Source organism: Numenius arquata, chromosome 3 (genome assembly GCF_964106895.1).
Source record: "Numenius arquata chromosome 3, bNumArq3.hap1.1, whole genome shotgun sequence".
Taxonomy (NCBI): Eukaryota; Metazoa; Chordata; class Aves; order Charadriiformes; family Scolopacidae; genus Numenius; species Numenius arquata.
The window spans coordinates 68981597-69001933 of NC_133578.1; the positions used below are offsets into that span (position 1 = coordinate 68981597).

General features: G+C 46.4%; 1 protein-coding gene across 1 annotated transcript in view; it reads right to left on the reverse strand.

The window, feature by feature from the left end:
- The window catches only part of KCNQ3 (potassium voltage-gated channel subfamily Q member 3), a 195424-nt gene extending 176248 nt beyond the window's left edge, over window positions 1–19176 (reverse strand). Inside the window, exon 1 of the mRNA XM_074145091.1 lies at window positions 18827–19176. Coding sequence (XP_074001192.1) covers window positions 18827–19176 — 350 coding nt within the window. The remainder of the gene's footprint in view (window positions 1–18826) is intronic.
- Window positions 19177–20337: the final 1161 nt, after the last annotated feature.

Consider the following 20337-nt stretch of genomic DNA (forward strand, 5'->3'; position numbering starts at 1 on the left):
TTTACTAATGTTGAACCATTGCTATCCCAGGAGTGACACCACTCTTCTCCACCAGTGATACCAACTTCTTCTACTTACTAGCCCACTTTTTTTCACACTCTGCTTTTCACTCTCTGTCCCCTGGGCAAGCAAGGAGAGGTCTGTGAGAATCAGCAAATCCAGCGCTACGCTCCTTCCAGTCTTCCCTTGCAAGAGGCTTGTGTCTGTGCCATGCATGCAAAACACTAATAATTCTGGAGCACTGAGACTACTGATTATTACAGTAATCATAACTGTTTTCTTGTTAAGCTATATCTGCCCCAGCTGGTAATCATAGTCATACCAAGCCTAACAAGGCCAAATGCAAGCTCCTGCACATGGATCAGGGCAATCCCAAGCACAAATACAGGCTGGGCAGAGAATGGATTGAGAGCAGCCCTGCCAAGAAGGATTTGGGGGTGTTGGTGGATGAAAAGCTCAACATGAGCCAGCAATGTGTGCTGGCAGCCCAGAAATCCAACTGCATCTTAGGTGGCGTTAAAAGAAGTGTGATCAGCAGGTGGAGGGAGGTGATTCTGCCCCCCTACTGCACTCTGGTGGGACCCCACCTGGAGGAATGTGTCCAGCTCTGGAGCTCCCAACACAAGAAGGACAAGCACCTGTTGGAGCAGAGGAGGGCTATGAAGATGATCAGAGGGTTGGAGCGCCTCTCCTATGAAGACAGGCTGAGAGTTTGGGTTGTTCAACCTGGAAAAGAGAAGGCTCTGGGGACACCTTACTGCAGCCCTTCAGTATTATCGGGGACCTACAGGAAAGGTGGGGGCCACTCTTTATCAAGGAGTGCAGTGATAGGAAGATGGGTAATGGTTTTAAACTGAAAGAAAACTATGACTTAGACTAGATATCAGGAAGAAATTCTTTACGCTGAAGGTGGTGAGGCACTGGAACAGGTTGCCCAGGGAAATAGTCGATGCCCCATCCCTGGAGGTGTCCAAGACCAGGCTGGATGGGGCTTTGAGTAACCTGGTCTAGTGGGAGGTGTCCCTGCCCATGGCAGGGGGGTTGGAAGTAGGTGATCTTTAAGGTCCCTTCCAACTCTAAACGTTCTATGATTCCATGATTCATTTTCCATGTCTCATTGTGTACAAACTTGGACACATCTTGGGGCAAGGATCCTCTTTGCTACGTATGGGCAGGGCACAGCACAAGAGACGCAGCTGGGAAGGGTGGACTGCATCTTGCTGAGGAGATCAGGTGTGTCTGCATCTCATCAGCTTCTCAGGAAAAGGTTGGAGGTGTTATGAAGCAATGTGATGGGACCTAATAGTGCTGGAAGGAGCCTGGGATATTCTGGGAGGTACAAGGATGCATAGCATAGCCCAAAGAGCTTTCATCTCTGCTTGTCCCTGAAGGTACTTCTATAGAACGTATAAATATATTATAAATAATTTCTGGGTTAGCACAAAGGCACTTGCTGCATCCAAATAGGAATAGGAACTGCAGTGACTGTGTGGTCCTGTGCCATTTCAGACACACATTCATAGGTATGTCAGCCATAGCCTTTGCCCTCACATTCACCTCCCATTCATTTCAGCTTATCACATGACTGCACACTGCTAATAATTTCCTTATCTCCACTAAAAATGATTCGGGGGCTTAGAAAGGGTGCCATGACAAGAAGATTAATCTCCAACTAAAAAGCTGATTATATGCTAGATCTTCTGACTCAGAATGAGGCCAGTGACTTTGCTGTCCCTAATCTTATAAAAAAACCCAACAAACCATCAACCTGCAGGGAATGTCCTGTAGATAATATAAAACCATAAACAGAGAATTACAAAAGGTCTTGCACCTTGATACCATGTTGCAGGGCAAGGCATTACATGAGCCACAGAAGTAGAGGAACTCATTGAAGAGAGGTGTTGTCAGGACATGAGAACAGAGAGAACAACTAAAATCATCACCTCAGGTAGTGCCTTTCACAATGCTGCAAACTCTTAGGTTTATTTTTTCTCTTAATCCCCAGTGTGTGGAGCCAGGATACGTCATGGAAGATGCAAAGAAAATCTGGAAAACCTGTCAATGTGGTACCAGCCTGAAGAACCCCAATCCAACTGGTAAAGGAAACCTTCTCAGAGGTAGTCATTTCAACCAGTAATGTCTAAAGCAGACGTATTCAGGCCTGGCTTGACATGAGACTGCTTTCCCATGCCTTGAATATGTGGCTCCTTCAGTCTCCCTCTTTATTCTTTAGACCATCTTCAGGTTTTGCAGCCAAAGCATGAGCGTGTAGGGGGGAGTGGGAGCTTCACTGCCCCAGGATCAGCCCCAAAATGCCACAAAGCACACTCTCCTTGGATTTCAGCTCTGAGGGCTGTTCTCTGCACTAAAATATGAAGTTTATCTTCCTCTCCTGCTGTTCAGGTACCAGCATGTAACTCATAGCTCTATGCTGCCAAGTGAAGGTGACAACTGTAATATGTATGAAGAAGATGGATACACCTGAGAAATCACAGTCCCCTGGCTGCCTCCAGAGCAGGAATAGTTCAAGCAACAAACAGCTATTTTTCACCACTACCTGGCCAAGATGCCACACCGCTGACCAGGTCTTGGGCTTGTCCTCAGTCCACCCAGAGCACACAGAGTCTTCCATGTAGGCCAAAAGCAACAACAAGTTTTACACTGAAGACACTTTGCAATTAGAGGAAAATAGGCAACTTGCCTGAAACAGGCACCAAAGCACCAGGAGGGCAATTAAGTTGTTTTCTCTATACAAGCAACACCTCCATTAAGTAGCTCTTAATATGTTCACCTACAAGAGTAGCTTAAATTCCCCTCCTCCTTCTGTTTTCCCTTTCACAGCGCAGTTACTCCTCTTCCTTCTCCCTTTTGCAGTTCTATTTCCAACATCTCCCTTGCCTCCTTCTCCAGCTTGGTTGCTGGTTTATCATCGTCACTGGAACTGCATTCACAGCTGCTGGTTTCTTCCCTGCACCACTGCTGCTCTTACCTTACTCTAAAAAAACACTGGCTTTATTACTTATTTCCCCCCTTCCTTCCTTTTTTTTTTTTTTTTTTTAACCAAGTGGGCCGAAAGCCATTCTTTTTTCCCTCTGGACAAGGCAGAAACCAGACAGGTCCATCTGTTCTCGTTGCAGGATCAGTGACAAAGAGACTGCATGGACACCCAAAAATTACATCCCACTCTTCAACAGAGCTGTCAGCTCTGAAGGAATGACCATATTGTATTTACTTTTTAAAATAACTCAGAGACACAGCTCTCTGGATACAGAGATACAGAGACCTGGAAAGGATTACATTGACTTGGAGACCTTTCCAGACACACAAAAAAAAAAATAACAAAAAAAAAAAAATTCTGGCAATTATTATTTGGCTATTAATGTAGGGACTATATTGCCAGAGGGACCAGCAACAATTTCTGATGCCGGTCCTGCAAAGCTATACTACATGAGCTTTCATTTCTGCATGCATGTGGAGCCTGGGGGACATCAGCAGAGTCCCACAGAAGCATGAGGTCAACCTAAGAGACAACCACAAGATTTATGTACAAGACTGAATCAGAATCCAGCACTGCAGAAATTTGGTGATCTTGGTTCATGTATTTACCTGTTCTGAGAAAGGTGTTTCAGACTTAAGACTGAATGAGATTTTAATATTTGGGGAAGTTATCTCAAGGCCAGAAAGGAAGGCTCTGTTTTAACCTCTTGTACAGAGTACTTTGTAAAGTTATTATCCCCACAAGGCCCTCAACAATGTGATTAGGATAAGATTCATCTCACTCAAAGTTGGTGTTTGTAATGTAGGTGTCTACATCTAAGCCAACTATTGAAGATCCCGTTACAGTTAAAGGATATAACTTTTCTTTTTTTGGTATTATTTCCAGTAATCAGGATGCAATTTATTAGTGTCACCGTTTATTCAGGATGAGTTGAACAATCACCAACACTCCTATAGCACTTGTCTATATTGGCTACTGAGTAGATTGGAATGACTTGGCCATGTTTAGACATTTAAAAGGAAAACACCTACACCTAGTCCTAAGAATCCCAGCCCAATTACTATTACTGCTACTACTTATGCTATGTTACATTATGACATTGACAATCCAGTTAAGAAACAATTGAATCTCTTCTTCCTGAGTTACTTCATCTCGTTTGCTTATCTGTTGCTAAATTTAAATAAAAAACCAAACCCCAAACACAACATATTCCTGGTAATAACTTGAAGTCCTGCTTAATCACCAGCCAAGAATACACAGAATTATTAATTTAAGCCCATATTTTGCAGCTAAGCTACAGCCTGTGGCTGTCTTTTGCAAAACTCTCCAAGTTTGGTTTAAAAATGACAAGCGGAAAATTTATAATTTCTTGTGCAAATTCTTCCAGCAGATATCTGCTCCCCTATTAGACCTTATCTATAGCCTGAGTTTATCTTGCATCATCTTCCAACCGTTGCTATATCATCATTTATGCAATTAAAAAGCCCTCTATTATAACAGAAACTCCGAGCCTTCATAGCCTGGAACAAACATTGATGGAGCACTCAGATTAACACTTATAAACACATTATCTACTTCAAGTTGCTTGGAAATTAACTCGTGGTAGAATAAGTGAAAACAAGAACTGCCAATGAAGATGAGCACTGACACATTTCCATCTGCCCAAAGTCTCTTTTCTTCACTCATCCTAATAATATTTTCTTTAGAGTTACTGTTTCCAGAAAAAATATAAGACATTGCTCTACAATAGAAGAGCTTTTCTACGGTATCCAGCAAAATGTTGCTTTGGAGGAGATAATGTCCTGCTTCGGTCTCTGGGAGCAATGTTGTGTTCTCATCCCATTTTCTGGGGAATGTGGTGATTCAGGCAGTAAGACTGAACAGCATTCAGTCCTGCCTATCTGTTCACTCACTAGAGAAATTTGCTGTCTATTTATTGTTACACCAGGAGCTCTCATCCTTTATCTTTCTTGGTTAACATCATTGGCAGCAAACAGAGTGGCAAACCAGGACCTTGTATTATCATCTTGACTCTGGGAGCAACAGCTGCAGGTGTGGTTCGGGCTGTGTATGAGGTAGCATGCAGATCTTGGATTAGCCTGTATGTGGTGCTCCTAAACCTCTTCCTCCTACCACTGAAACCAGGAATGTGGATAAACTCAAGGGGCAGACGTTATCTCAGTCTTTATCCTTTCTGAGAAGAGAGATGGATGTCCACCTCCACTTCATGTTCCCTTTTTCTGGAGAGAACAGCTGAGTCACTGCAAGAAATCTGTTACCTACAAAGGTCATCAATAAATCGCTCTTTCCCTATCACCACCACCACCCCTAGAGCAAAGAGTGATCAGGAGCAGTGACTCAGAATTGTGTGGGTCTGAATCACAAGACACTAACAGCCTCTCCTATGGTGATCCTATTTGCGTAAGGACTCCAACTTCGGGCTGTGCCCAAAGCGATAGGCTGGTCCAGAGGGAGCACCTTACCACCAGATGCTGAATTCAACATCAAGGAGATGTGCAACCAAAAAAGAAACACTAATGGTGATGAAACACAAGGTGATTCAGAGATAATTCCTGCACCTAAACTACCTAACACCATATGGACAAAGTAATTCCTATTGAATCCCTACTCTGAGAGAATTAGAGGAACAATTTTAATCCTGACATAGGTGAAGTCAATGTCAAAGTCCAGTAAGTTAAAAAAAAAGTATAAAAAGGACCAAAAAGTAAATACAGATATGTCTGGGTAAGAGGCAAATTGTCATGTCAGCTCCATCGACCTGCTATCAGCACTTAGGCCAACTGAATTGAAGTCAGACTGAACTACTGTCGTAGTGACATAAAGTATGAAAGGCTGAGGGGTCACACACAAAGCACAGCTGGATGATCCAGTGCCAGGAAGAAAGAGATGGGAAAGTCAGGAGGAGATGTGGAGTGGGGATAAATTACTGGAGACCGAATGGTTTTTCTGAATGATGAAAAATTGGTGGAAAAGTCAAATTACAACATCAGTAAAAAAACTGAGAAGTCATTGGGAAAGGTTTCCTATTTTCAATGAACTCTACTGACTTCACTAAAGACTATCCCTAGCGTTCCCCAGAGCCAGTACTCCAAACACAGCCAACGCTGGTGCTAGTTAGCCTTGCAGCCAGCAGCTTTCTATGTGGTTAATATGAGCATTCTTTCCTCCACTGTGGGCTGACCTGCCCAGTATCTCTGTCTAGATGTTACATCTCATTTCTGTCCATCCATATTCAGGATTGAACGGAGTGGGAAGGGAAGAAGACTCTCCATGATTCTCAGCCCAGAAGTCTGCCTGTTATGAAAAATATATAAACAGCATATTTTGTGAAGTGCGACAAAATCTATCACTCCTCACAATATAAAGATGTTCAAATTTTAGAGATGCACAAAATTTAACTGGACACGGCCCTGAGCCACCTGATTTGACTCTGAAGTTAGCCCTGCTCTGTGGGCTGGACTAGAGACCTCTAAACCCTTCCAAACTAAATGGTTTTATGGTTGCAATTGTCAACTGCCTCTTATAGCCCCAACAGCAGAGAAGACCTACACCAAGAAATGGGCAGACAGTGCTTTGCTTGCTCAACTTCCCCAGCTTACCTGCACTGTATTTGTTAACTAAATAACTGTATTTTTTAACTAAAAAACTGCATTTATGAGGGAGAAAAAAACCTCTCTCCACTTCAGAGAGCAGGGAGAGAAGGAAAGACTCCATACCTGTATAAGCCAACTCCCAAAGTGAAGGAAACAAGCTGCAAACACCATGGTGTGATTACTGGCAATTCTGGGGCAGACTGGTGTTCACTTCTTGTCTTGCCAGGGGATCTCCATCTCTCCTATTTCCCCCATTTCTCAAAGTGTCTTACCTTATTGGGAGGGTGAGTTTGTGGTGGCAGGAAAGTACCTCACCAGAGGTCCAGGACCTTGACCTTGGCCCCTGGCACTAGCAGAATATCAGTGAAAAAATGAAAAGATTTTGTAGCGGGTCCAGAACAAGCTTGCAGTGCAGCAGCCAAATCCAATTGTTCTAACTTTAATAGATTTACTCTACATTTGCACTGACATGACTAAAAGAGGTTGCTGGCTCAGTATTTCTGCAAAAACAAGCAAAACACAAACTAGCAGCTGTTAAAGGAATACAGCACCACCCAAAACCACTTCCTCATGACAAGGCATCTTCACGCATTCAGGTTTTGTACAGTTCTCTGATGATTTCAGTATTAGGTTCAATTATGCTCGTTTACTGATTCAGCTGGTGTGTGGAAGTGAGCGTGTCCTCTAAAATACTGAATGGTGTTTACATACTTACCAAGACTCCAGCTTTATAGAGAAAACTAGAGCACGTAAAATACAGTCTAAGCCTATGAATGTCCCCCACGATCAACCTCATTCATCCCAGGCCATTCAAATCGACCTTCTACATTTGATACAGGCTTCAAAAGGACAAGCCACTCACCAAGTGCTTTCTGGTCCTTAAAAGACACCTTCTAGAAAATTGTGTTGTCTGTTCATTTATTTCGGGAGTTAATTGTGATTGGTGGAGACAAAGGGAGCAATGCAATTGGACAGAAATTCAGGAATAGGAAGAAGCAGGACTGCCGCTGGGAAACTCCTACCACAGTAGCTCCTGTGCCCAGGTAAATGCCCAGGTAAATCACAAATGGCCACAAGAAGATACAGGGAGAACCGAGTCAATCACAGCTTTTGGATTTCAAGCTCAGTGCAAGAGGTAGTTAAGCCTGGGATTGAGTATGACCTCAAGATTGACTGCAACTATGATTACAAATCAAGAGAACATTTCTGGGAGGGCTCAGGGAGACAGACTCCATAGAAAACCCCAGAACAAAGGGAAGGTGGAAAGTTAAACTCAAGACTCCCAACTAGGGAAAGCTCATAAGCTACTGAGATCAGCAGCATAAGTAGGATGATAAAACTGAGAACATCAACTACTCCACTATATTTTTCTTTGACTTAGTGTCAGGGATGACTGTAGGCCCCTCACAGCCTGGGATAATAGGCAGCCACATATGTACAGCTTTCCTTTGAGGAAAGGAAATTAGAATATTATGTTGAGCCTAGTATCAATAAAAGCCTGTGTAACAGTAAGACTCATACTCCTCTTACCTTTAAAGGTAGGACTCGTCTGTCTGAAAGTGGCTTTTACTGCACTCATTTACCAGAGATCAAGTCACCTCGGCTCCTGTTACAGACAACGAAGAGCTGCTCAATGGAGCTGAAGCTGTGATTTATTTCCATGTAAAGCAGACCCCTACATCTGGTTGGATGAATTGCACCATAAAATCTATTGACTGTATTGACTAGATCTCTACTGACTATAAAGAGAATTCAAATGCCTATTGCACACACAGAACCATACATGAGCGTATCTAAATTTAGTTACCTTAATGTGGCTTTGAGTCCTGCCTCTCAGGCAGGTCAGGCAAAAAGTTTCCAGTCCCTCAGGTGTTTTCGGTTTAAATATCTATATTCAAGTTAGTCACCCGAGGTCTCCTTTGTAGTCAGTGGAAAGTTTCAGGCACTGCAAAAGGTCATTAATCTCACCTATTTTAGAATCATCCTTAGGATGAGATTAATTGCACTCCAGAAATTTCTATTTTCTGTTTTTCTTCAGCAGTTCTAAAAGGAGTCCAGACAGCTACCTCAGATAAGGTGTTAGACGAATGGATCCCATTGTGAATGGCCTCTCAAGCCCTGAGGAAAAGCAGGGAAATACAGTTGTTTTAAGTAATTTAGCACTGAAGAGAGTAGCGTATTTGAGAATTTAGTATGCGATAAATGCCATATTCTGAGTGCCATGGGCGTGCATCTGCCAGACCCCACCTCTGCACAGTGTCATTGCACCCAGGACTTGACAAGATAATGGAGCAACATCTACAATAACAAGTGAGATAAAATCAGCAGAAATGCCCATATATCAGCAACAATGCAACTAGCAATATCTTCTTCTGTGTTTTACAAAAATCATAAGGTTTGGTAATGAATGGTCAGTGGGCTCTTCCTCCTGGATTAGTACCACAAAAGTTATTCTTTTCTTAATATGTCAAGAACCTCCATGGGAGTTTGATCAGCACAAGGAATGTTGAAACAGAGAAAGCAAAAGCCTTGGCAAAGTCCCATGAACAGGAAGAGGAAAAGGTATAGAAAATAAAATGTGTTATTGGACACAAGCATAGGGTGAAATATTATTTCAATGGGGTAGGATTTCTTGGGGTTTTATCTAAGTGAAAGGTGTTATCTCAAAGCAAAGTGGCTTTTTGCATAGACCCAGGAGGATATCTTCAAAGTGCCAAGATCTCGCATATAATGATTATGTCTATTCTAGTAGCCCAGAGACGCTCAGTCCTGCTCTCTGTCCATGAGGCCAGCTGGTGTGACCAGTGTCCACATCACTGACCTCACTTACCTGCAAAGCAGGGAGCCAAATGCAGACTCCTACTGGGAGTGGTCCCAGGTCTGTGGTAACACCTCATCTGTGCCTGGTCACTTATTTGTCTCAGACTAAAACCATAGCACAGGTCATCCAGCAACTTCACAGTGTTATTGGTCAGTGTGTGCCACTGTTCGGGAACATCCCCAGCATGGTTCTGCCAATTAGTCTAGACATATACATAGTAGTCTAATGACTACTCTAGGCATGAGAAAAGCTGCTGCCATACCTGCAGTGCGAGGATGGTCCTGAGCAGTGACCCTATGCATCTGGTGTCACTGTACAGATGGTGTCTGAGGTCTGATCAGGGAGCCTCAACCAGTTGTGTGCATTGAAATTCTTCCAGCACGTCTCACAAGAGCAGCAATGTTAGCAAAGGTAGAAGAGCAAATTCCAGTTCTTGTAATTACCTTCCTAAATTAATTCCCCTGCAATTTCAATCAGCTGCTCTTGACATTCCCTCCTCAGGGTGTAATCCCTCCTCATAAACACTCTGAGCAGTGCATGGAGAGGCACGAGGGGAACAAAGATAAGCAGAGCTGATGCTGCACTGCTGAGAGCCTGGTGGGCAGCTCCCCACCGTGCGCTTTGGGGATTTCACTATCAGTCCCCCAACAGCTGTACTTGCTTCTCCTCCGTTCCCACTGAAAACAGAAAATTTTAGACTCTCTGTATTTACAGTCAGTGGGGAATGCCCTGTAAAGAATCTTCTGGTTAAGGATTAACATCCCTACCCTTCACCTGAAATTAGGTATAACCCAAATTTAATGGCTCCCATAAAATATACAAGAACTAAGACTTGGATAGATGAGGGCATTTAAGCTTTCAGCATTGCTTTAGATCCACTCTACCGGTGGATGGCACCTGGAACATTGCATTATTTTGTTATACAAGATACACACTTACCATGTCAAAAGCATAAAAAATCTGAGATAGGAAGATAACAATTAAATGCATATCACTGAACTAAATAGATAAACATAGCTCAACAATCAGGTTTGAACAAAAAGAAATGAGGAAATATTTGCTGTTTTGACATATGTGCAATGTCTCATAAAATCTTGGTTCTAGTATTAATTCAGATGACCTGGAGAAACTACATGAACTGAAAAACTGGCTTCAGAGCTATAAATAAAGCCATAACAAATGACATTGTACTAAGCAGGAAGCGGGGAAGTTGTTATTTAGTGAAATGCTGAGTGGATTTTCTTAGTTCTGGTCTTATTAAGTGCTTCCTTAATGATCTATAAAAAGAGTTAAATTAAATGTTAACAAAATTATGAGGTACTAATCTGGAAGGTGATCAAAACACCAGTGAGGACAGAAGAAACTAAATATTGAAAGCATCTGGGATTAGTAAACACCACTGGAAAGTCAACATGACAATCACAAACTAATGCAGCTTGGCAAAGGAATGCAAAACACATCCATACAGCTCTCAGAAACAACTCTGAAAACAGGGAAGACAAGCAAGGTGCAAGTATCCATAAAACGAAATAAAGCCTGCAAAGCGGAATGAAGCCAGACAACAAGCCAACCCGGACAGGATTAGGATTCTTCCACTGCCACTGCCATACAATGGACCTGTGATGCTCCACCATCATGTACCAGCAACCCAGAAAAAGTAAAGTAGGAAACACTATGGCAAGATTAATGCATGTAGGAGAAGGGAGTGAGAGCGTATGCCACCTTAAGAGACACCGGATGCTTCTCATGTCAGGGTCTCAGCATCTCTATGAACTGAGATTTAGCAGTGTTGGAGACAGGCAACTCCACTTCAGCATGGTTTTTAAAACCCACACAAAACAGCAAAAGGCAGCACCTGTAAGGAGGGCAAGATGTCATCCTGGTGACTGTAACCAGAGGTGGCTACTAAGGTACAGGAGGGATGAAGGCCTGTGATGAATCCTGTGGAGAACTCTAGCTTAGGAAGACCTCACACAGCCCAAGTAGAGCAGCAAGTTAGTTGTGCAGAGGAAGGTGATGATACTTAGTGCTGCTTTCCACCAAATCTGCATCACGCTCTTCTGCTTTGGATGACCTCAGCGTCACCTTGGATAGGTTCGTACTGACATCAGTGGGACCTTTCACAGAATCACAGAATCACATGGGGTTGGAAGGGACCTCCGGAGATCATCTAGTCCAACCCCCCTGCCAAAGCAGGTCCACCTAGAGCAGGTTGCACAGGAACTTGTCCAGGCGGGTTTTGAATGTCTCCAGAGAAGGAGACTCCACCACATCCCTGGGCAGCCCATTCCAGGGCTCTGCCACCCTCAAAGTAAAGAAGTTCCTCCTCATGTTTAGGTGGAACTTCTTATATTCAAGTTTGTGCCCATTTCCTCTTGTCTTATCCCTGGACACCACTGAAAAAAGACTGGCCCCGTCCTCTTGACACCCACCCTTTAAGTATTTATAAGCATTAATTTCACTTGCTCCAAGTTAAACACGTTCTTAAGTAGTTTCCTTGCTTAAGGCTGGGGAAAGTAATTTACAGATTTCCAGCCTGAGAGTTCTCCCACAGTGCCTTTTTCCAAAGTAGGTTACGATGAACCTAAATATCCCTGGGCATGTCCCTCTCCACAGAAAATGCTAAGTTTCCCAACTATCATCCTAAGACAGAAGGCAGCATATACATAACAGCTCTTGTGGACCGTACTCCTTGTAAAGCTATTAATATTTAAGTTATCCCATTTAATACAGTATCTGCCAGAAGCAATGGCAGATGCAATGTCTCTGTGCCTTCATTCCTTCTGTAAAGTTCCACGTGCAAGAAGGGAATATAGCATTATTAAATACAAGAACAAACATTATCATTTATTCATACCATGCAGGGCTGATCACAGTAGTACCCAACCACCCAGCTGCCTGATTATATCAAAGGTCACCAATCTATTAAGTTTCTAAACAAGATATAAATGATCTTAACACTCACTTGACTGATTTTGTTTGGAAAGTTTCTTACAGATGTTAAATTAGACCAAAATTACTCAACTTCAGACCTTGGCATTAAATATACTTGCCATCACCTGACCTTGCTGGAAAAGACCAAGAAGTACAGAATTGTGCTCTACATACACACACATTTATATGTTGGCTAAACTATGAATAAAGAGCATTTAATCAAGTGAAGTTGGAAGACAAGGAGCCCCAAAAAAAGAGCAGAAAGGTGCCGGGTGAGTAGATGCCTTTGGGGTGGTGTTTGGGCGAAGCAGGAACTGCGGGGACACCTTCATGTTCACTCAGCCACATGGTGATATGTAACTGGCATTATATGTATGTGAGGATTTTTTAATCCAACTGTTAATATGCATAGTCTTTAGCTACTATTATTTCCATTAGGATCGTTAGGAATGTTTCTACATTCTGGACCAGAATGAGCAAAATGGGTGTGGAAAGTCTCTCCCTGCTCGCTTTTGAAACGTTTTCCTAATCTCCATCTCGGATTAAAACAAGAAGTAAAACCCATGTGGCCTCTTCACCTGGCAGCTGACCCAGAGGTGCCCAGACCTTGCTGTGCCCTGTGATGATCAAATGATGTTTGCTGTGAGGAGCAGAGAGGCATAAGAAGAAACAGATGGCTTTTATGAGCCGAGTGGCACCTCCAATCAGACCTCCAGCTGCTGTGCTGGAGATATTGCGATAACTCTAGTCCTGGGCTTTACCGCTGAGGGTGCCTCCAGGACTGCTGGGGCAGCACTGAGATGATGCTACTCTTCACTACCAAGTTTCTCAAAAGAGAAGAACAACACTATTTGCTGGCTGTTGGAGCGGTTTTGCTGTATCACCTCTGGTCAATATGATGAAATTTGGGACTGCTTAGTTTTATAGAAATTACACCAGGGGCTATGACTTCTTTCTGAGGGGCTTATTCTTTTGAGCTGACCAAAAGACCAGCTGCTGACTGTTTGCTGTGGCTGGCAGCACTGATGCTCGCCCACACATTGCACCCTCCCTCGTGCACCGCAGGCCGTGGTGGATCTCCACACCCGTCCAGATGAGGCTGCATTGTGCGGTGTGATCAGGGGATTGCACTTGCAGAAGGACACTCACGGACCTGCCTCCCCAGGGGTTTGGGGGGACACTAAGGTGCACCCTGTGCTCCAGGCAGCCCTGCACCTGCAGCTCCCACAAGCCCATCAAACAGGCGTGAAGAAGCACCAAAACTTGGCAAGTTAGCAGTGTAGCCATGGCCAAGCCAAGTGAGTGAACTGACCAACCTGACCCATGGGTACCTGCTCTGGGAATGTCCTAGCAAAGAGTTACGAGGCTGTAGCTGAAAATACACCTTTCTCCACCAAAGTGCCAGGTCTTTAATTTCAGAGGTAGCTCCAATGCTTAAACAAGCGTTGGGCACCTACGAGCTACTGAAGCGATTCCAAAGCTACAGCTGGGGATGGCTAAGCCACTCATATTATACATCCCATGGCTTCCCCAGGCTCTGCTGCCCCTTCTCATTGCCACTAGCAATCCCAGGTGTCAGCAGCCGGTGACCACAGACTGCCATGCCAGCTGGTCCCAGCAGCTGAGATGATACAGTCGCATCTCACAAAACCGCACGAAAACCCAGGGCGGACTCCACAAGCCTCAGCGGAGATGCAATAGCAGAGGTGTGCGGTGAGGTCTCCAATGACTAAGACTTCATTATTTTTTACAAAGTATACTGCAGAATATTTATCCATGCATTACGATGGATTAGCATAAATAATTAAAACAGAGCTCGTATTGGCGAACACATAAGCAAAGGGCACTTGCTAATGGACCAGGCTTGCTCTGCTGCTCCGGGGACTCACTTAGAGACAAGTCCATGCCAAACAGGCCAGGGAAGGATTCCTATTCGTCCTTCTTACCCTGAGCCTGTTCCCGTCTCACCCCAGGTGGCTGACACAGGCTGGTGGATCAACTCGTCTTACAGGGCAGCTCCCGACAGGCAAAGAGGAAAATAATGGAAAGCCCCCCGACCTTCAACCTGTTCCCCAAGTCCCTCGACACTCTTTTCCGCAAACAACCCGCCCACGATAGTCATGCAAGAAGTGCTCACTGGTTCTTCCCAGAAACACTGACGATTTGATGGATCACATGACTCTGCCTCCTCTTTTTAATCCAGGTACTAAATGGTATTGAAATAAGAATGCATGGCGAATAGGGAAGGGTTTTCAAGTGTTCCCCATGGTTTCCCTCTCTGATCAGCAGGTCTGCCATGGGAATCTACACCAGCAGAGTGCAGCCAATATTGCACTCTTTCCCAAAAAAGAAAATCTAATCCCGAGCCTTTTCTTAGTCTTATTTTTCCATGAAACTAAAGGCTGCAGTTGTCTAGGAGGATGGTATGAAAAAAAGAATATCTCCTAGTTACCTCTCTTTCAGCACCCCTTTTCTTTAAGTCAGGTTGAAAATTTTCCACAAATTGCAATTGCAAACTTGATTTGTAATTTGTTACCTTTCTGGACTCTGTCCATTATCCATCAAAGATTTTGTGCTTAAAATTAAAAATAAACTGGAAAATAAAAATCTTACCTGTTTTCAATTTTTCATTTGATTCCTTTATGCTTCTGTGCGTAAATAAAGTGTTTGGATGGCTGGTGGAGGCCAACAGGTCTCATTGGTCTCCCTGGCCAAAGTACACATCCCACGAGGCACAACCGCAGGGGTTTCCTGCAATATATTGCGCTGCTCAACACAAAGGGAAATACAGTACCTCACAGGAGCTGTAGTTGTACCTACAGGGAGACCAGCTCAGAAAGGAGCAGTGATAGATTGTAGCCTGACCCGCAAGCCCCAAGAGGCATTTCCAAATTAAAAACCTCAAAGCTTAAACCAGAATTTTTTTATTATTTTTTTTTTTACTGAAATTGTTCAGCGGGAGTTTAGCTTTACAGAGGTGAACTTTTTCATGGGAAAATCAATTTTCTCTTCCCAACTATGCCATTAAGGTATTGCCATATTGCCAAGAAGTCTGTGAACCCTGGTGTCCTAGCAGAGGGGAACTTCACGGGTGTTAGGTAAATCTTCCGTCTAGCAGAGCTGCCAGAGAATGAACGTTTTCAGATGGTGAAGGAAACAGAGTCAGCTTCTTTGCAACCAAATCACCTTTCTCTTTGCTATAAGGATAGGCCTGGACAAACTCACTTTTGCAGAACAAAGAAGGAGGAAAAATCGCAAGGGAAATATCTCATGTCACTTTCCATAAATCACTGCCAGAGAAAGCTCAACACTAAAATTGCCATCAGGAATTTCTCCCTTTCTCCCCTGCATCTTTGTCCCCAGGGCTTGGTAGGGCCCGGTCACCTTTATGCATTCTCATTGGATTATTTACATAGACTGAATCATTTCAGTAGCTCTAACCCCACCTAAACTAAAGTGAGCGTTTACAACGGGCACTGCGTCAAACCTTATTTATGTGCACATTATAGCAGTGAGATACACAAAGGATCATGACCCCTTTGCAGCCATATGGGTATCACTGTACGATTTAACGAGATCCCATCTGTCCTGGCATCCAAAGCTTTTGCAAAGGCCTCTGCAAAACTCCTTCCTGCTCCCACCCAACACCCTCGGTGTGTCCTGGAAGTTGCAACCCTCTTCCATCAGCAGCTTCCCACCTCCTAAACCCTGGGATATACAGAGCACTGGAGTCCTTTGCATCATCTCTTCATTAAACACCTCTGAATGCTTGGATCTACAAGGATTTCTTCACATCCGCCCATGATGCAAACCCTTTTGGCCCTCAACTGTTTATTCTCTGGGTTTTTTTGTATATGAGAGCAACCTTCTCACTCTTAATTTTGGTTGCATGGTATTTATCGCAAAGTGACTCAGAAGATTGAGACAAAGTGTAGCATGTCATTAAGATAAATGGGACTCTTCCTGAAAATTTAAACAACATCAAATTTGTAGATTTTATGGAAAGGCTGGCAATCTCTCACCTACCCGAGGGAAAGTGTAAACTGTTCTAGTGTGAAAAGAAGCACTGGGGGACTGCTGGGATGGCACTACGTGGTGTCACAGCAGCACCTCCAACATGAGAGAGACTCCTTTTCAGAAGGAAAAACATTAAAAGTGAGTTCATTTGAAAGCAAGAACAAAGAGTTTGGGTATCAACTTAGGTGCTGCTTCCCCACAGCACTGCTCCTGCTCTTGAGCAGGTCATCATTCTCCAGTCGCAGGAAAAAGCTCTGAAGTCACTCAGCAAGATCTCAGCACACTCTTCCATTGCTTTTGGCATATTTCTTTTGTAGGGTTTGATCCTACAGCGAGGTAAGGGTCCGCAACTTCTACTGAGTTCAGAAGAAGCTGAGACTGAAGAGAAACACCATGTGGCTGACAGCAGCCTTGGACTGCTGACCCCCCCTGGGTGTCCTGGGAAGGGATGGGATGTCTGTGCTGAGCAGACACACCAGGACCTGTGTATTTTACTTCCTTTAAGGATAATGACTCTGAAAAGTGTTTTTTTCATTAATGTTGAATTGGCCACTGATTGTCTTAACAAGACTGCTATTGCCTTCTGTGAGAGCAGGTCAGACTCACATCTCACTCTTTGAGTAGTCACCAAAGAGAAGCTGGCCACACAGAGCACCAGGTCCACTCCTAAGAGGGATCAAACCTTACAAACATACTGATTTTTTTCCCATTCTATGATCCATGTTGCATAAGAATCTTAAGGTTAACCACACATCTGGAGAGCTATCTAAAATGAATGTTGCAACTTGGAAATTCTTAGACCATTGCAAATAAATGTGAATCTCTCGGCTCACCTGAGCCTCTGTGGACTCATCCACCATCCTATTACTTATAGCCAGACACGAGCCTGGGCATGGATTTGACCCAGCGGCCACAACTGGGCACAGAGAGATGCCAAACTGCTCATAAAGCCTCACTTGTGCAGTGTGTCGGGGCTGACCAAGGCAGGATGAACGGGGAGCCCCTCCGTCCGGACATGGCTCTCCCCAACAAGAAGCAGCGTTATGCAATACTGAGCCCAATCAAACAGCAAGCTCCAGACCAAAGAGTCTTCCCAACATAACACACCCCAAATGCTGTCGCTCCCTCCCAAATGCGGCTAGCACAAGATTTCCTATGGCAAAAAAAGGGGCAAAAGAACTGAAAAAGTGTCACAGCATGCAGTGTCCACATTTTCACAGAAATTAAGCTGGAAAGCAGGAACCTGTGTCCCAAGATGGACTTTATGAAAACACTGAGAAGAGGGGAGCAGCAATGAGTGAGTGGCACACAGCAGCGCCGTCAATAGTAGTGAATGCTGCCTTTTACTCCTCGCCCAGGGCTAAATCCCTGCAAACATCGATGAGAAATTTGCCTGAAGGTAAAATCACAGCCCTACACTCAATGTGTTTATTTGCAAGTGCAAAGACTACACCACCGATGGTCAGGACTTCCCAATATCCAGCTCCAGGCTCACAGCCCATGCAGCACTTTGTTTGTCTTTGGCAAATAAACCAATTTCAGAAATCATTGCTGAAATCCTGTCACACAGAGCTCTGCACACGTTATAGCATTAAAGAAAAACAGTAACACCATGATCACTGATAATCCCTCGGGTTTTCAAACACATTCACAACACTAAAGCCCACATTTATTTTAATAGGACTCTGCCAACTCCGTTCTGTGCTGTAAACACGTTTATTTTTTCTATATTACTTATAAGAACTTAAGGGAACAGAGTTTTTAGGAATGCAAAACAGTGGTTAATTATTTGACTTGTCACCTTTGGGCAACAAAATGGGTTTGTTTCATCTCAGTTCGCTTGTGGGCAGTTTAACTTTCTGGTTGACGGGGCTGCAACGCTCAGTTCTCATGCACTGCGGGGTGACGCTTACCGGACCAAAAGCCGACTGTTTCCAGTTGACACTTTCAACTATCGAAAGAGTCAGCTCACTCGGGGTTTATACCAGTTAGTTTAACCGCACGCAGTGCTCCAGGCTGAGCTGGAACCGGCAGCGTCCCGCTTTGAGCCTTAAAACTGCTCAGCGCTTGGTCCTTTCTGGCATCCCTTTTCCAGGGTCTAAAGCCACAGCGGCCGGGGCACGCGGAGAGAGACACAGACTTAAAAGCCGCTGCTCATTTTGGAAAACCCGACAACAGAAAACAGATAAATAAATAAATAAAGCCGCTCGGCAGCACACCCCATAATAAGACCCTTGCTATGCCCCCGCCTCGGTGCTGGAGGGACACCACCACCACCACCACCCCCCCCCGGGAGCGCCTTATGCCGAGAATGATAAAGCAAAACGGTGGCCCCCGGGGCGCATCTTTTGGGGGCAACCCCCGGGGCACTCCCCCCCCCTCCCCCGCCCCCCGCCGCCCCGCTCCGCGCTCCGCGGAGGGCAGCGCGCCTTCCTTACTCACACGAAGGCGTGATAGAGCAGCGCCCAGCCGCGGGGTCGCTCCAGGGCGTCGTAGATCAAAGTTTGGATGCGGCGATACTTGGCGTGGTTCCGCTTCACCGGGCGGCTCAGGGGGGTCTTCGCCAGCAGCCCCAGCCCCGGCGGGCTCCGTTTGCCGCCTTCCTCCTTCCCGCCGCCCTCCAGCAGCAGCGTCCCGTCGCGGTCGGCTCCGGTGCCCAGGGCTAGCGAGCCCTGCTCGGGGTCGCCAACGCCGCCCGCCGCCGCTCGCCGCCCCGCCGCCGCCGCCGCCGCCGCCGCCGCCCCGCCGGCCGCGCTACCGCCCGCCGCGCCGCGCCGAGCCTTCAGCCCCATGGTCGCCGCCGGGCCCCGGAGGCGAGCTGCAGATCGGCGGCGGCAGCCCCGGGAGCCCCAAGGCCATGATCCGAGCTCCCCGCCCCTCCCCCCCCCCAAATGATTTCTTTATCGGTGTATATATATATACATGGATGCATATATATATATGTACGGAGGGAGGGGGGGGTAAAAAAAAAAAAAGGTGGGATGGGGGGAGGCAGTCACATCCCCGTTCACATCCCCGTCAGGTCATCCTCGCCGGCAGGCAGCGGGGAGGCAGGAGCGCGGCGAGCACCTGGGCCGGCGTAAGGGAGGGAAATCATCGCGGAGTTTATTTACCAGCCCGATGCCCGAGCCCCTTCCTCCCCCCACCCCCCCCCAACCCCCCCTCCCGCCTCCTCTTCCTCCTCCTCCCAGCTCCTGCCTCCCCCCCCAAGCCCTCACGTTAGGGAGTGGCCCATTGTATGCAGCCAGCAAATAGCCGGGCGCCCGCCCCCCGCTCCCCCAGCCCCGGGTGTCTAGTCATCCACGCTGCGTGGGGTACCGGTGCCGGCCCTCCGCCACAGGGCTGCCCCCCAACCCCGGTTGCCAGCCCCCAACAGCCGCCGCTGGGGCCGCCGGAGCCGAGCGGGGAGATCCCGGCAGCCGGCGGAAGGGGAGACCCCGTTCGACACCCGGGGATCCCCCTGCAGCATCACAGCCCCCCTCCCCCGCTGCGGCTGGAGGGGAGGGAGAGGAGGGGAGGGGAGGGGGAGGGCATCCCCGGCCCCCGGCGGGGGGCTGCTTTCACCGCCGGAGCAGGAAGGAGCGGAGGATGGGGATGAAGGATGCCGGGAGAGGCGGCGGGTGGGCGGCTGGAGGCGCTGCCTGCCGAGGCGGCTCGTTCCCAGCCGAGCCGAACCGGAGCCTCCGCCCGCGGAGCGGGGGTTGGGGCGGGGGGGAACAGCACGGGCAGGCAGCCCCCAGCCCCGCCGGGGAGCGGCTTTTTTCACGGGTGTCTTGCGGGAGATGCTGCTTCTGCCCCAGCCCCGGCTGCGGTCCCCAGCCCGGGGGCTCCTCGAGGGAGCAGCGCCGGGGGCCGAGCCCAGCTGCAGCCCCGGGGGGGTCTGCCCCGACCGTCGGACCTAACAGCTACGCCCACCCCCTTGCTTTAGCATCCCAGTCCAGTCTCGGATCTAA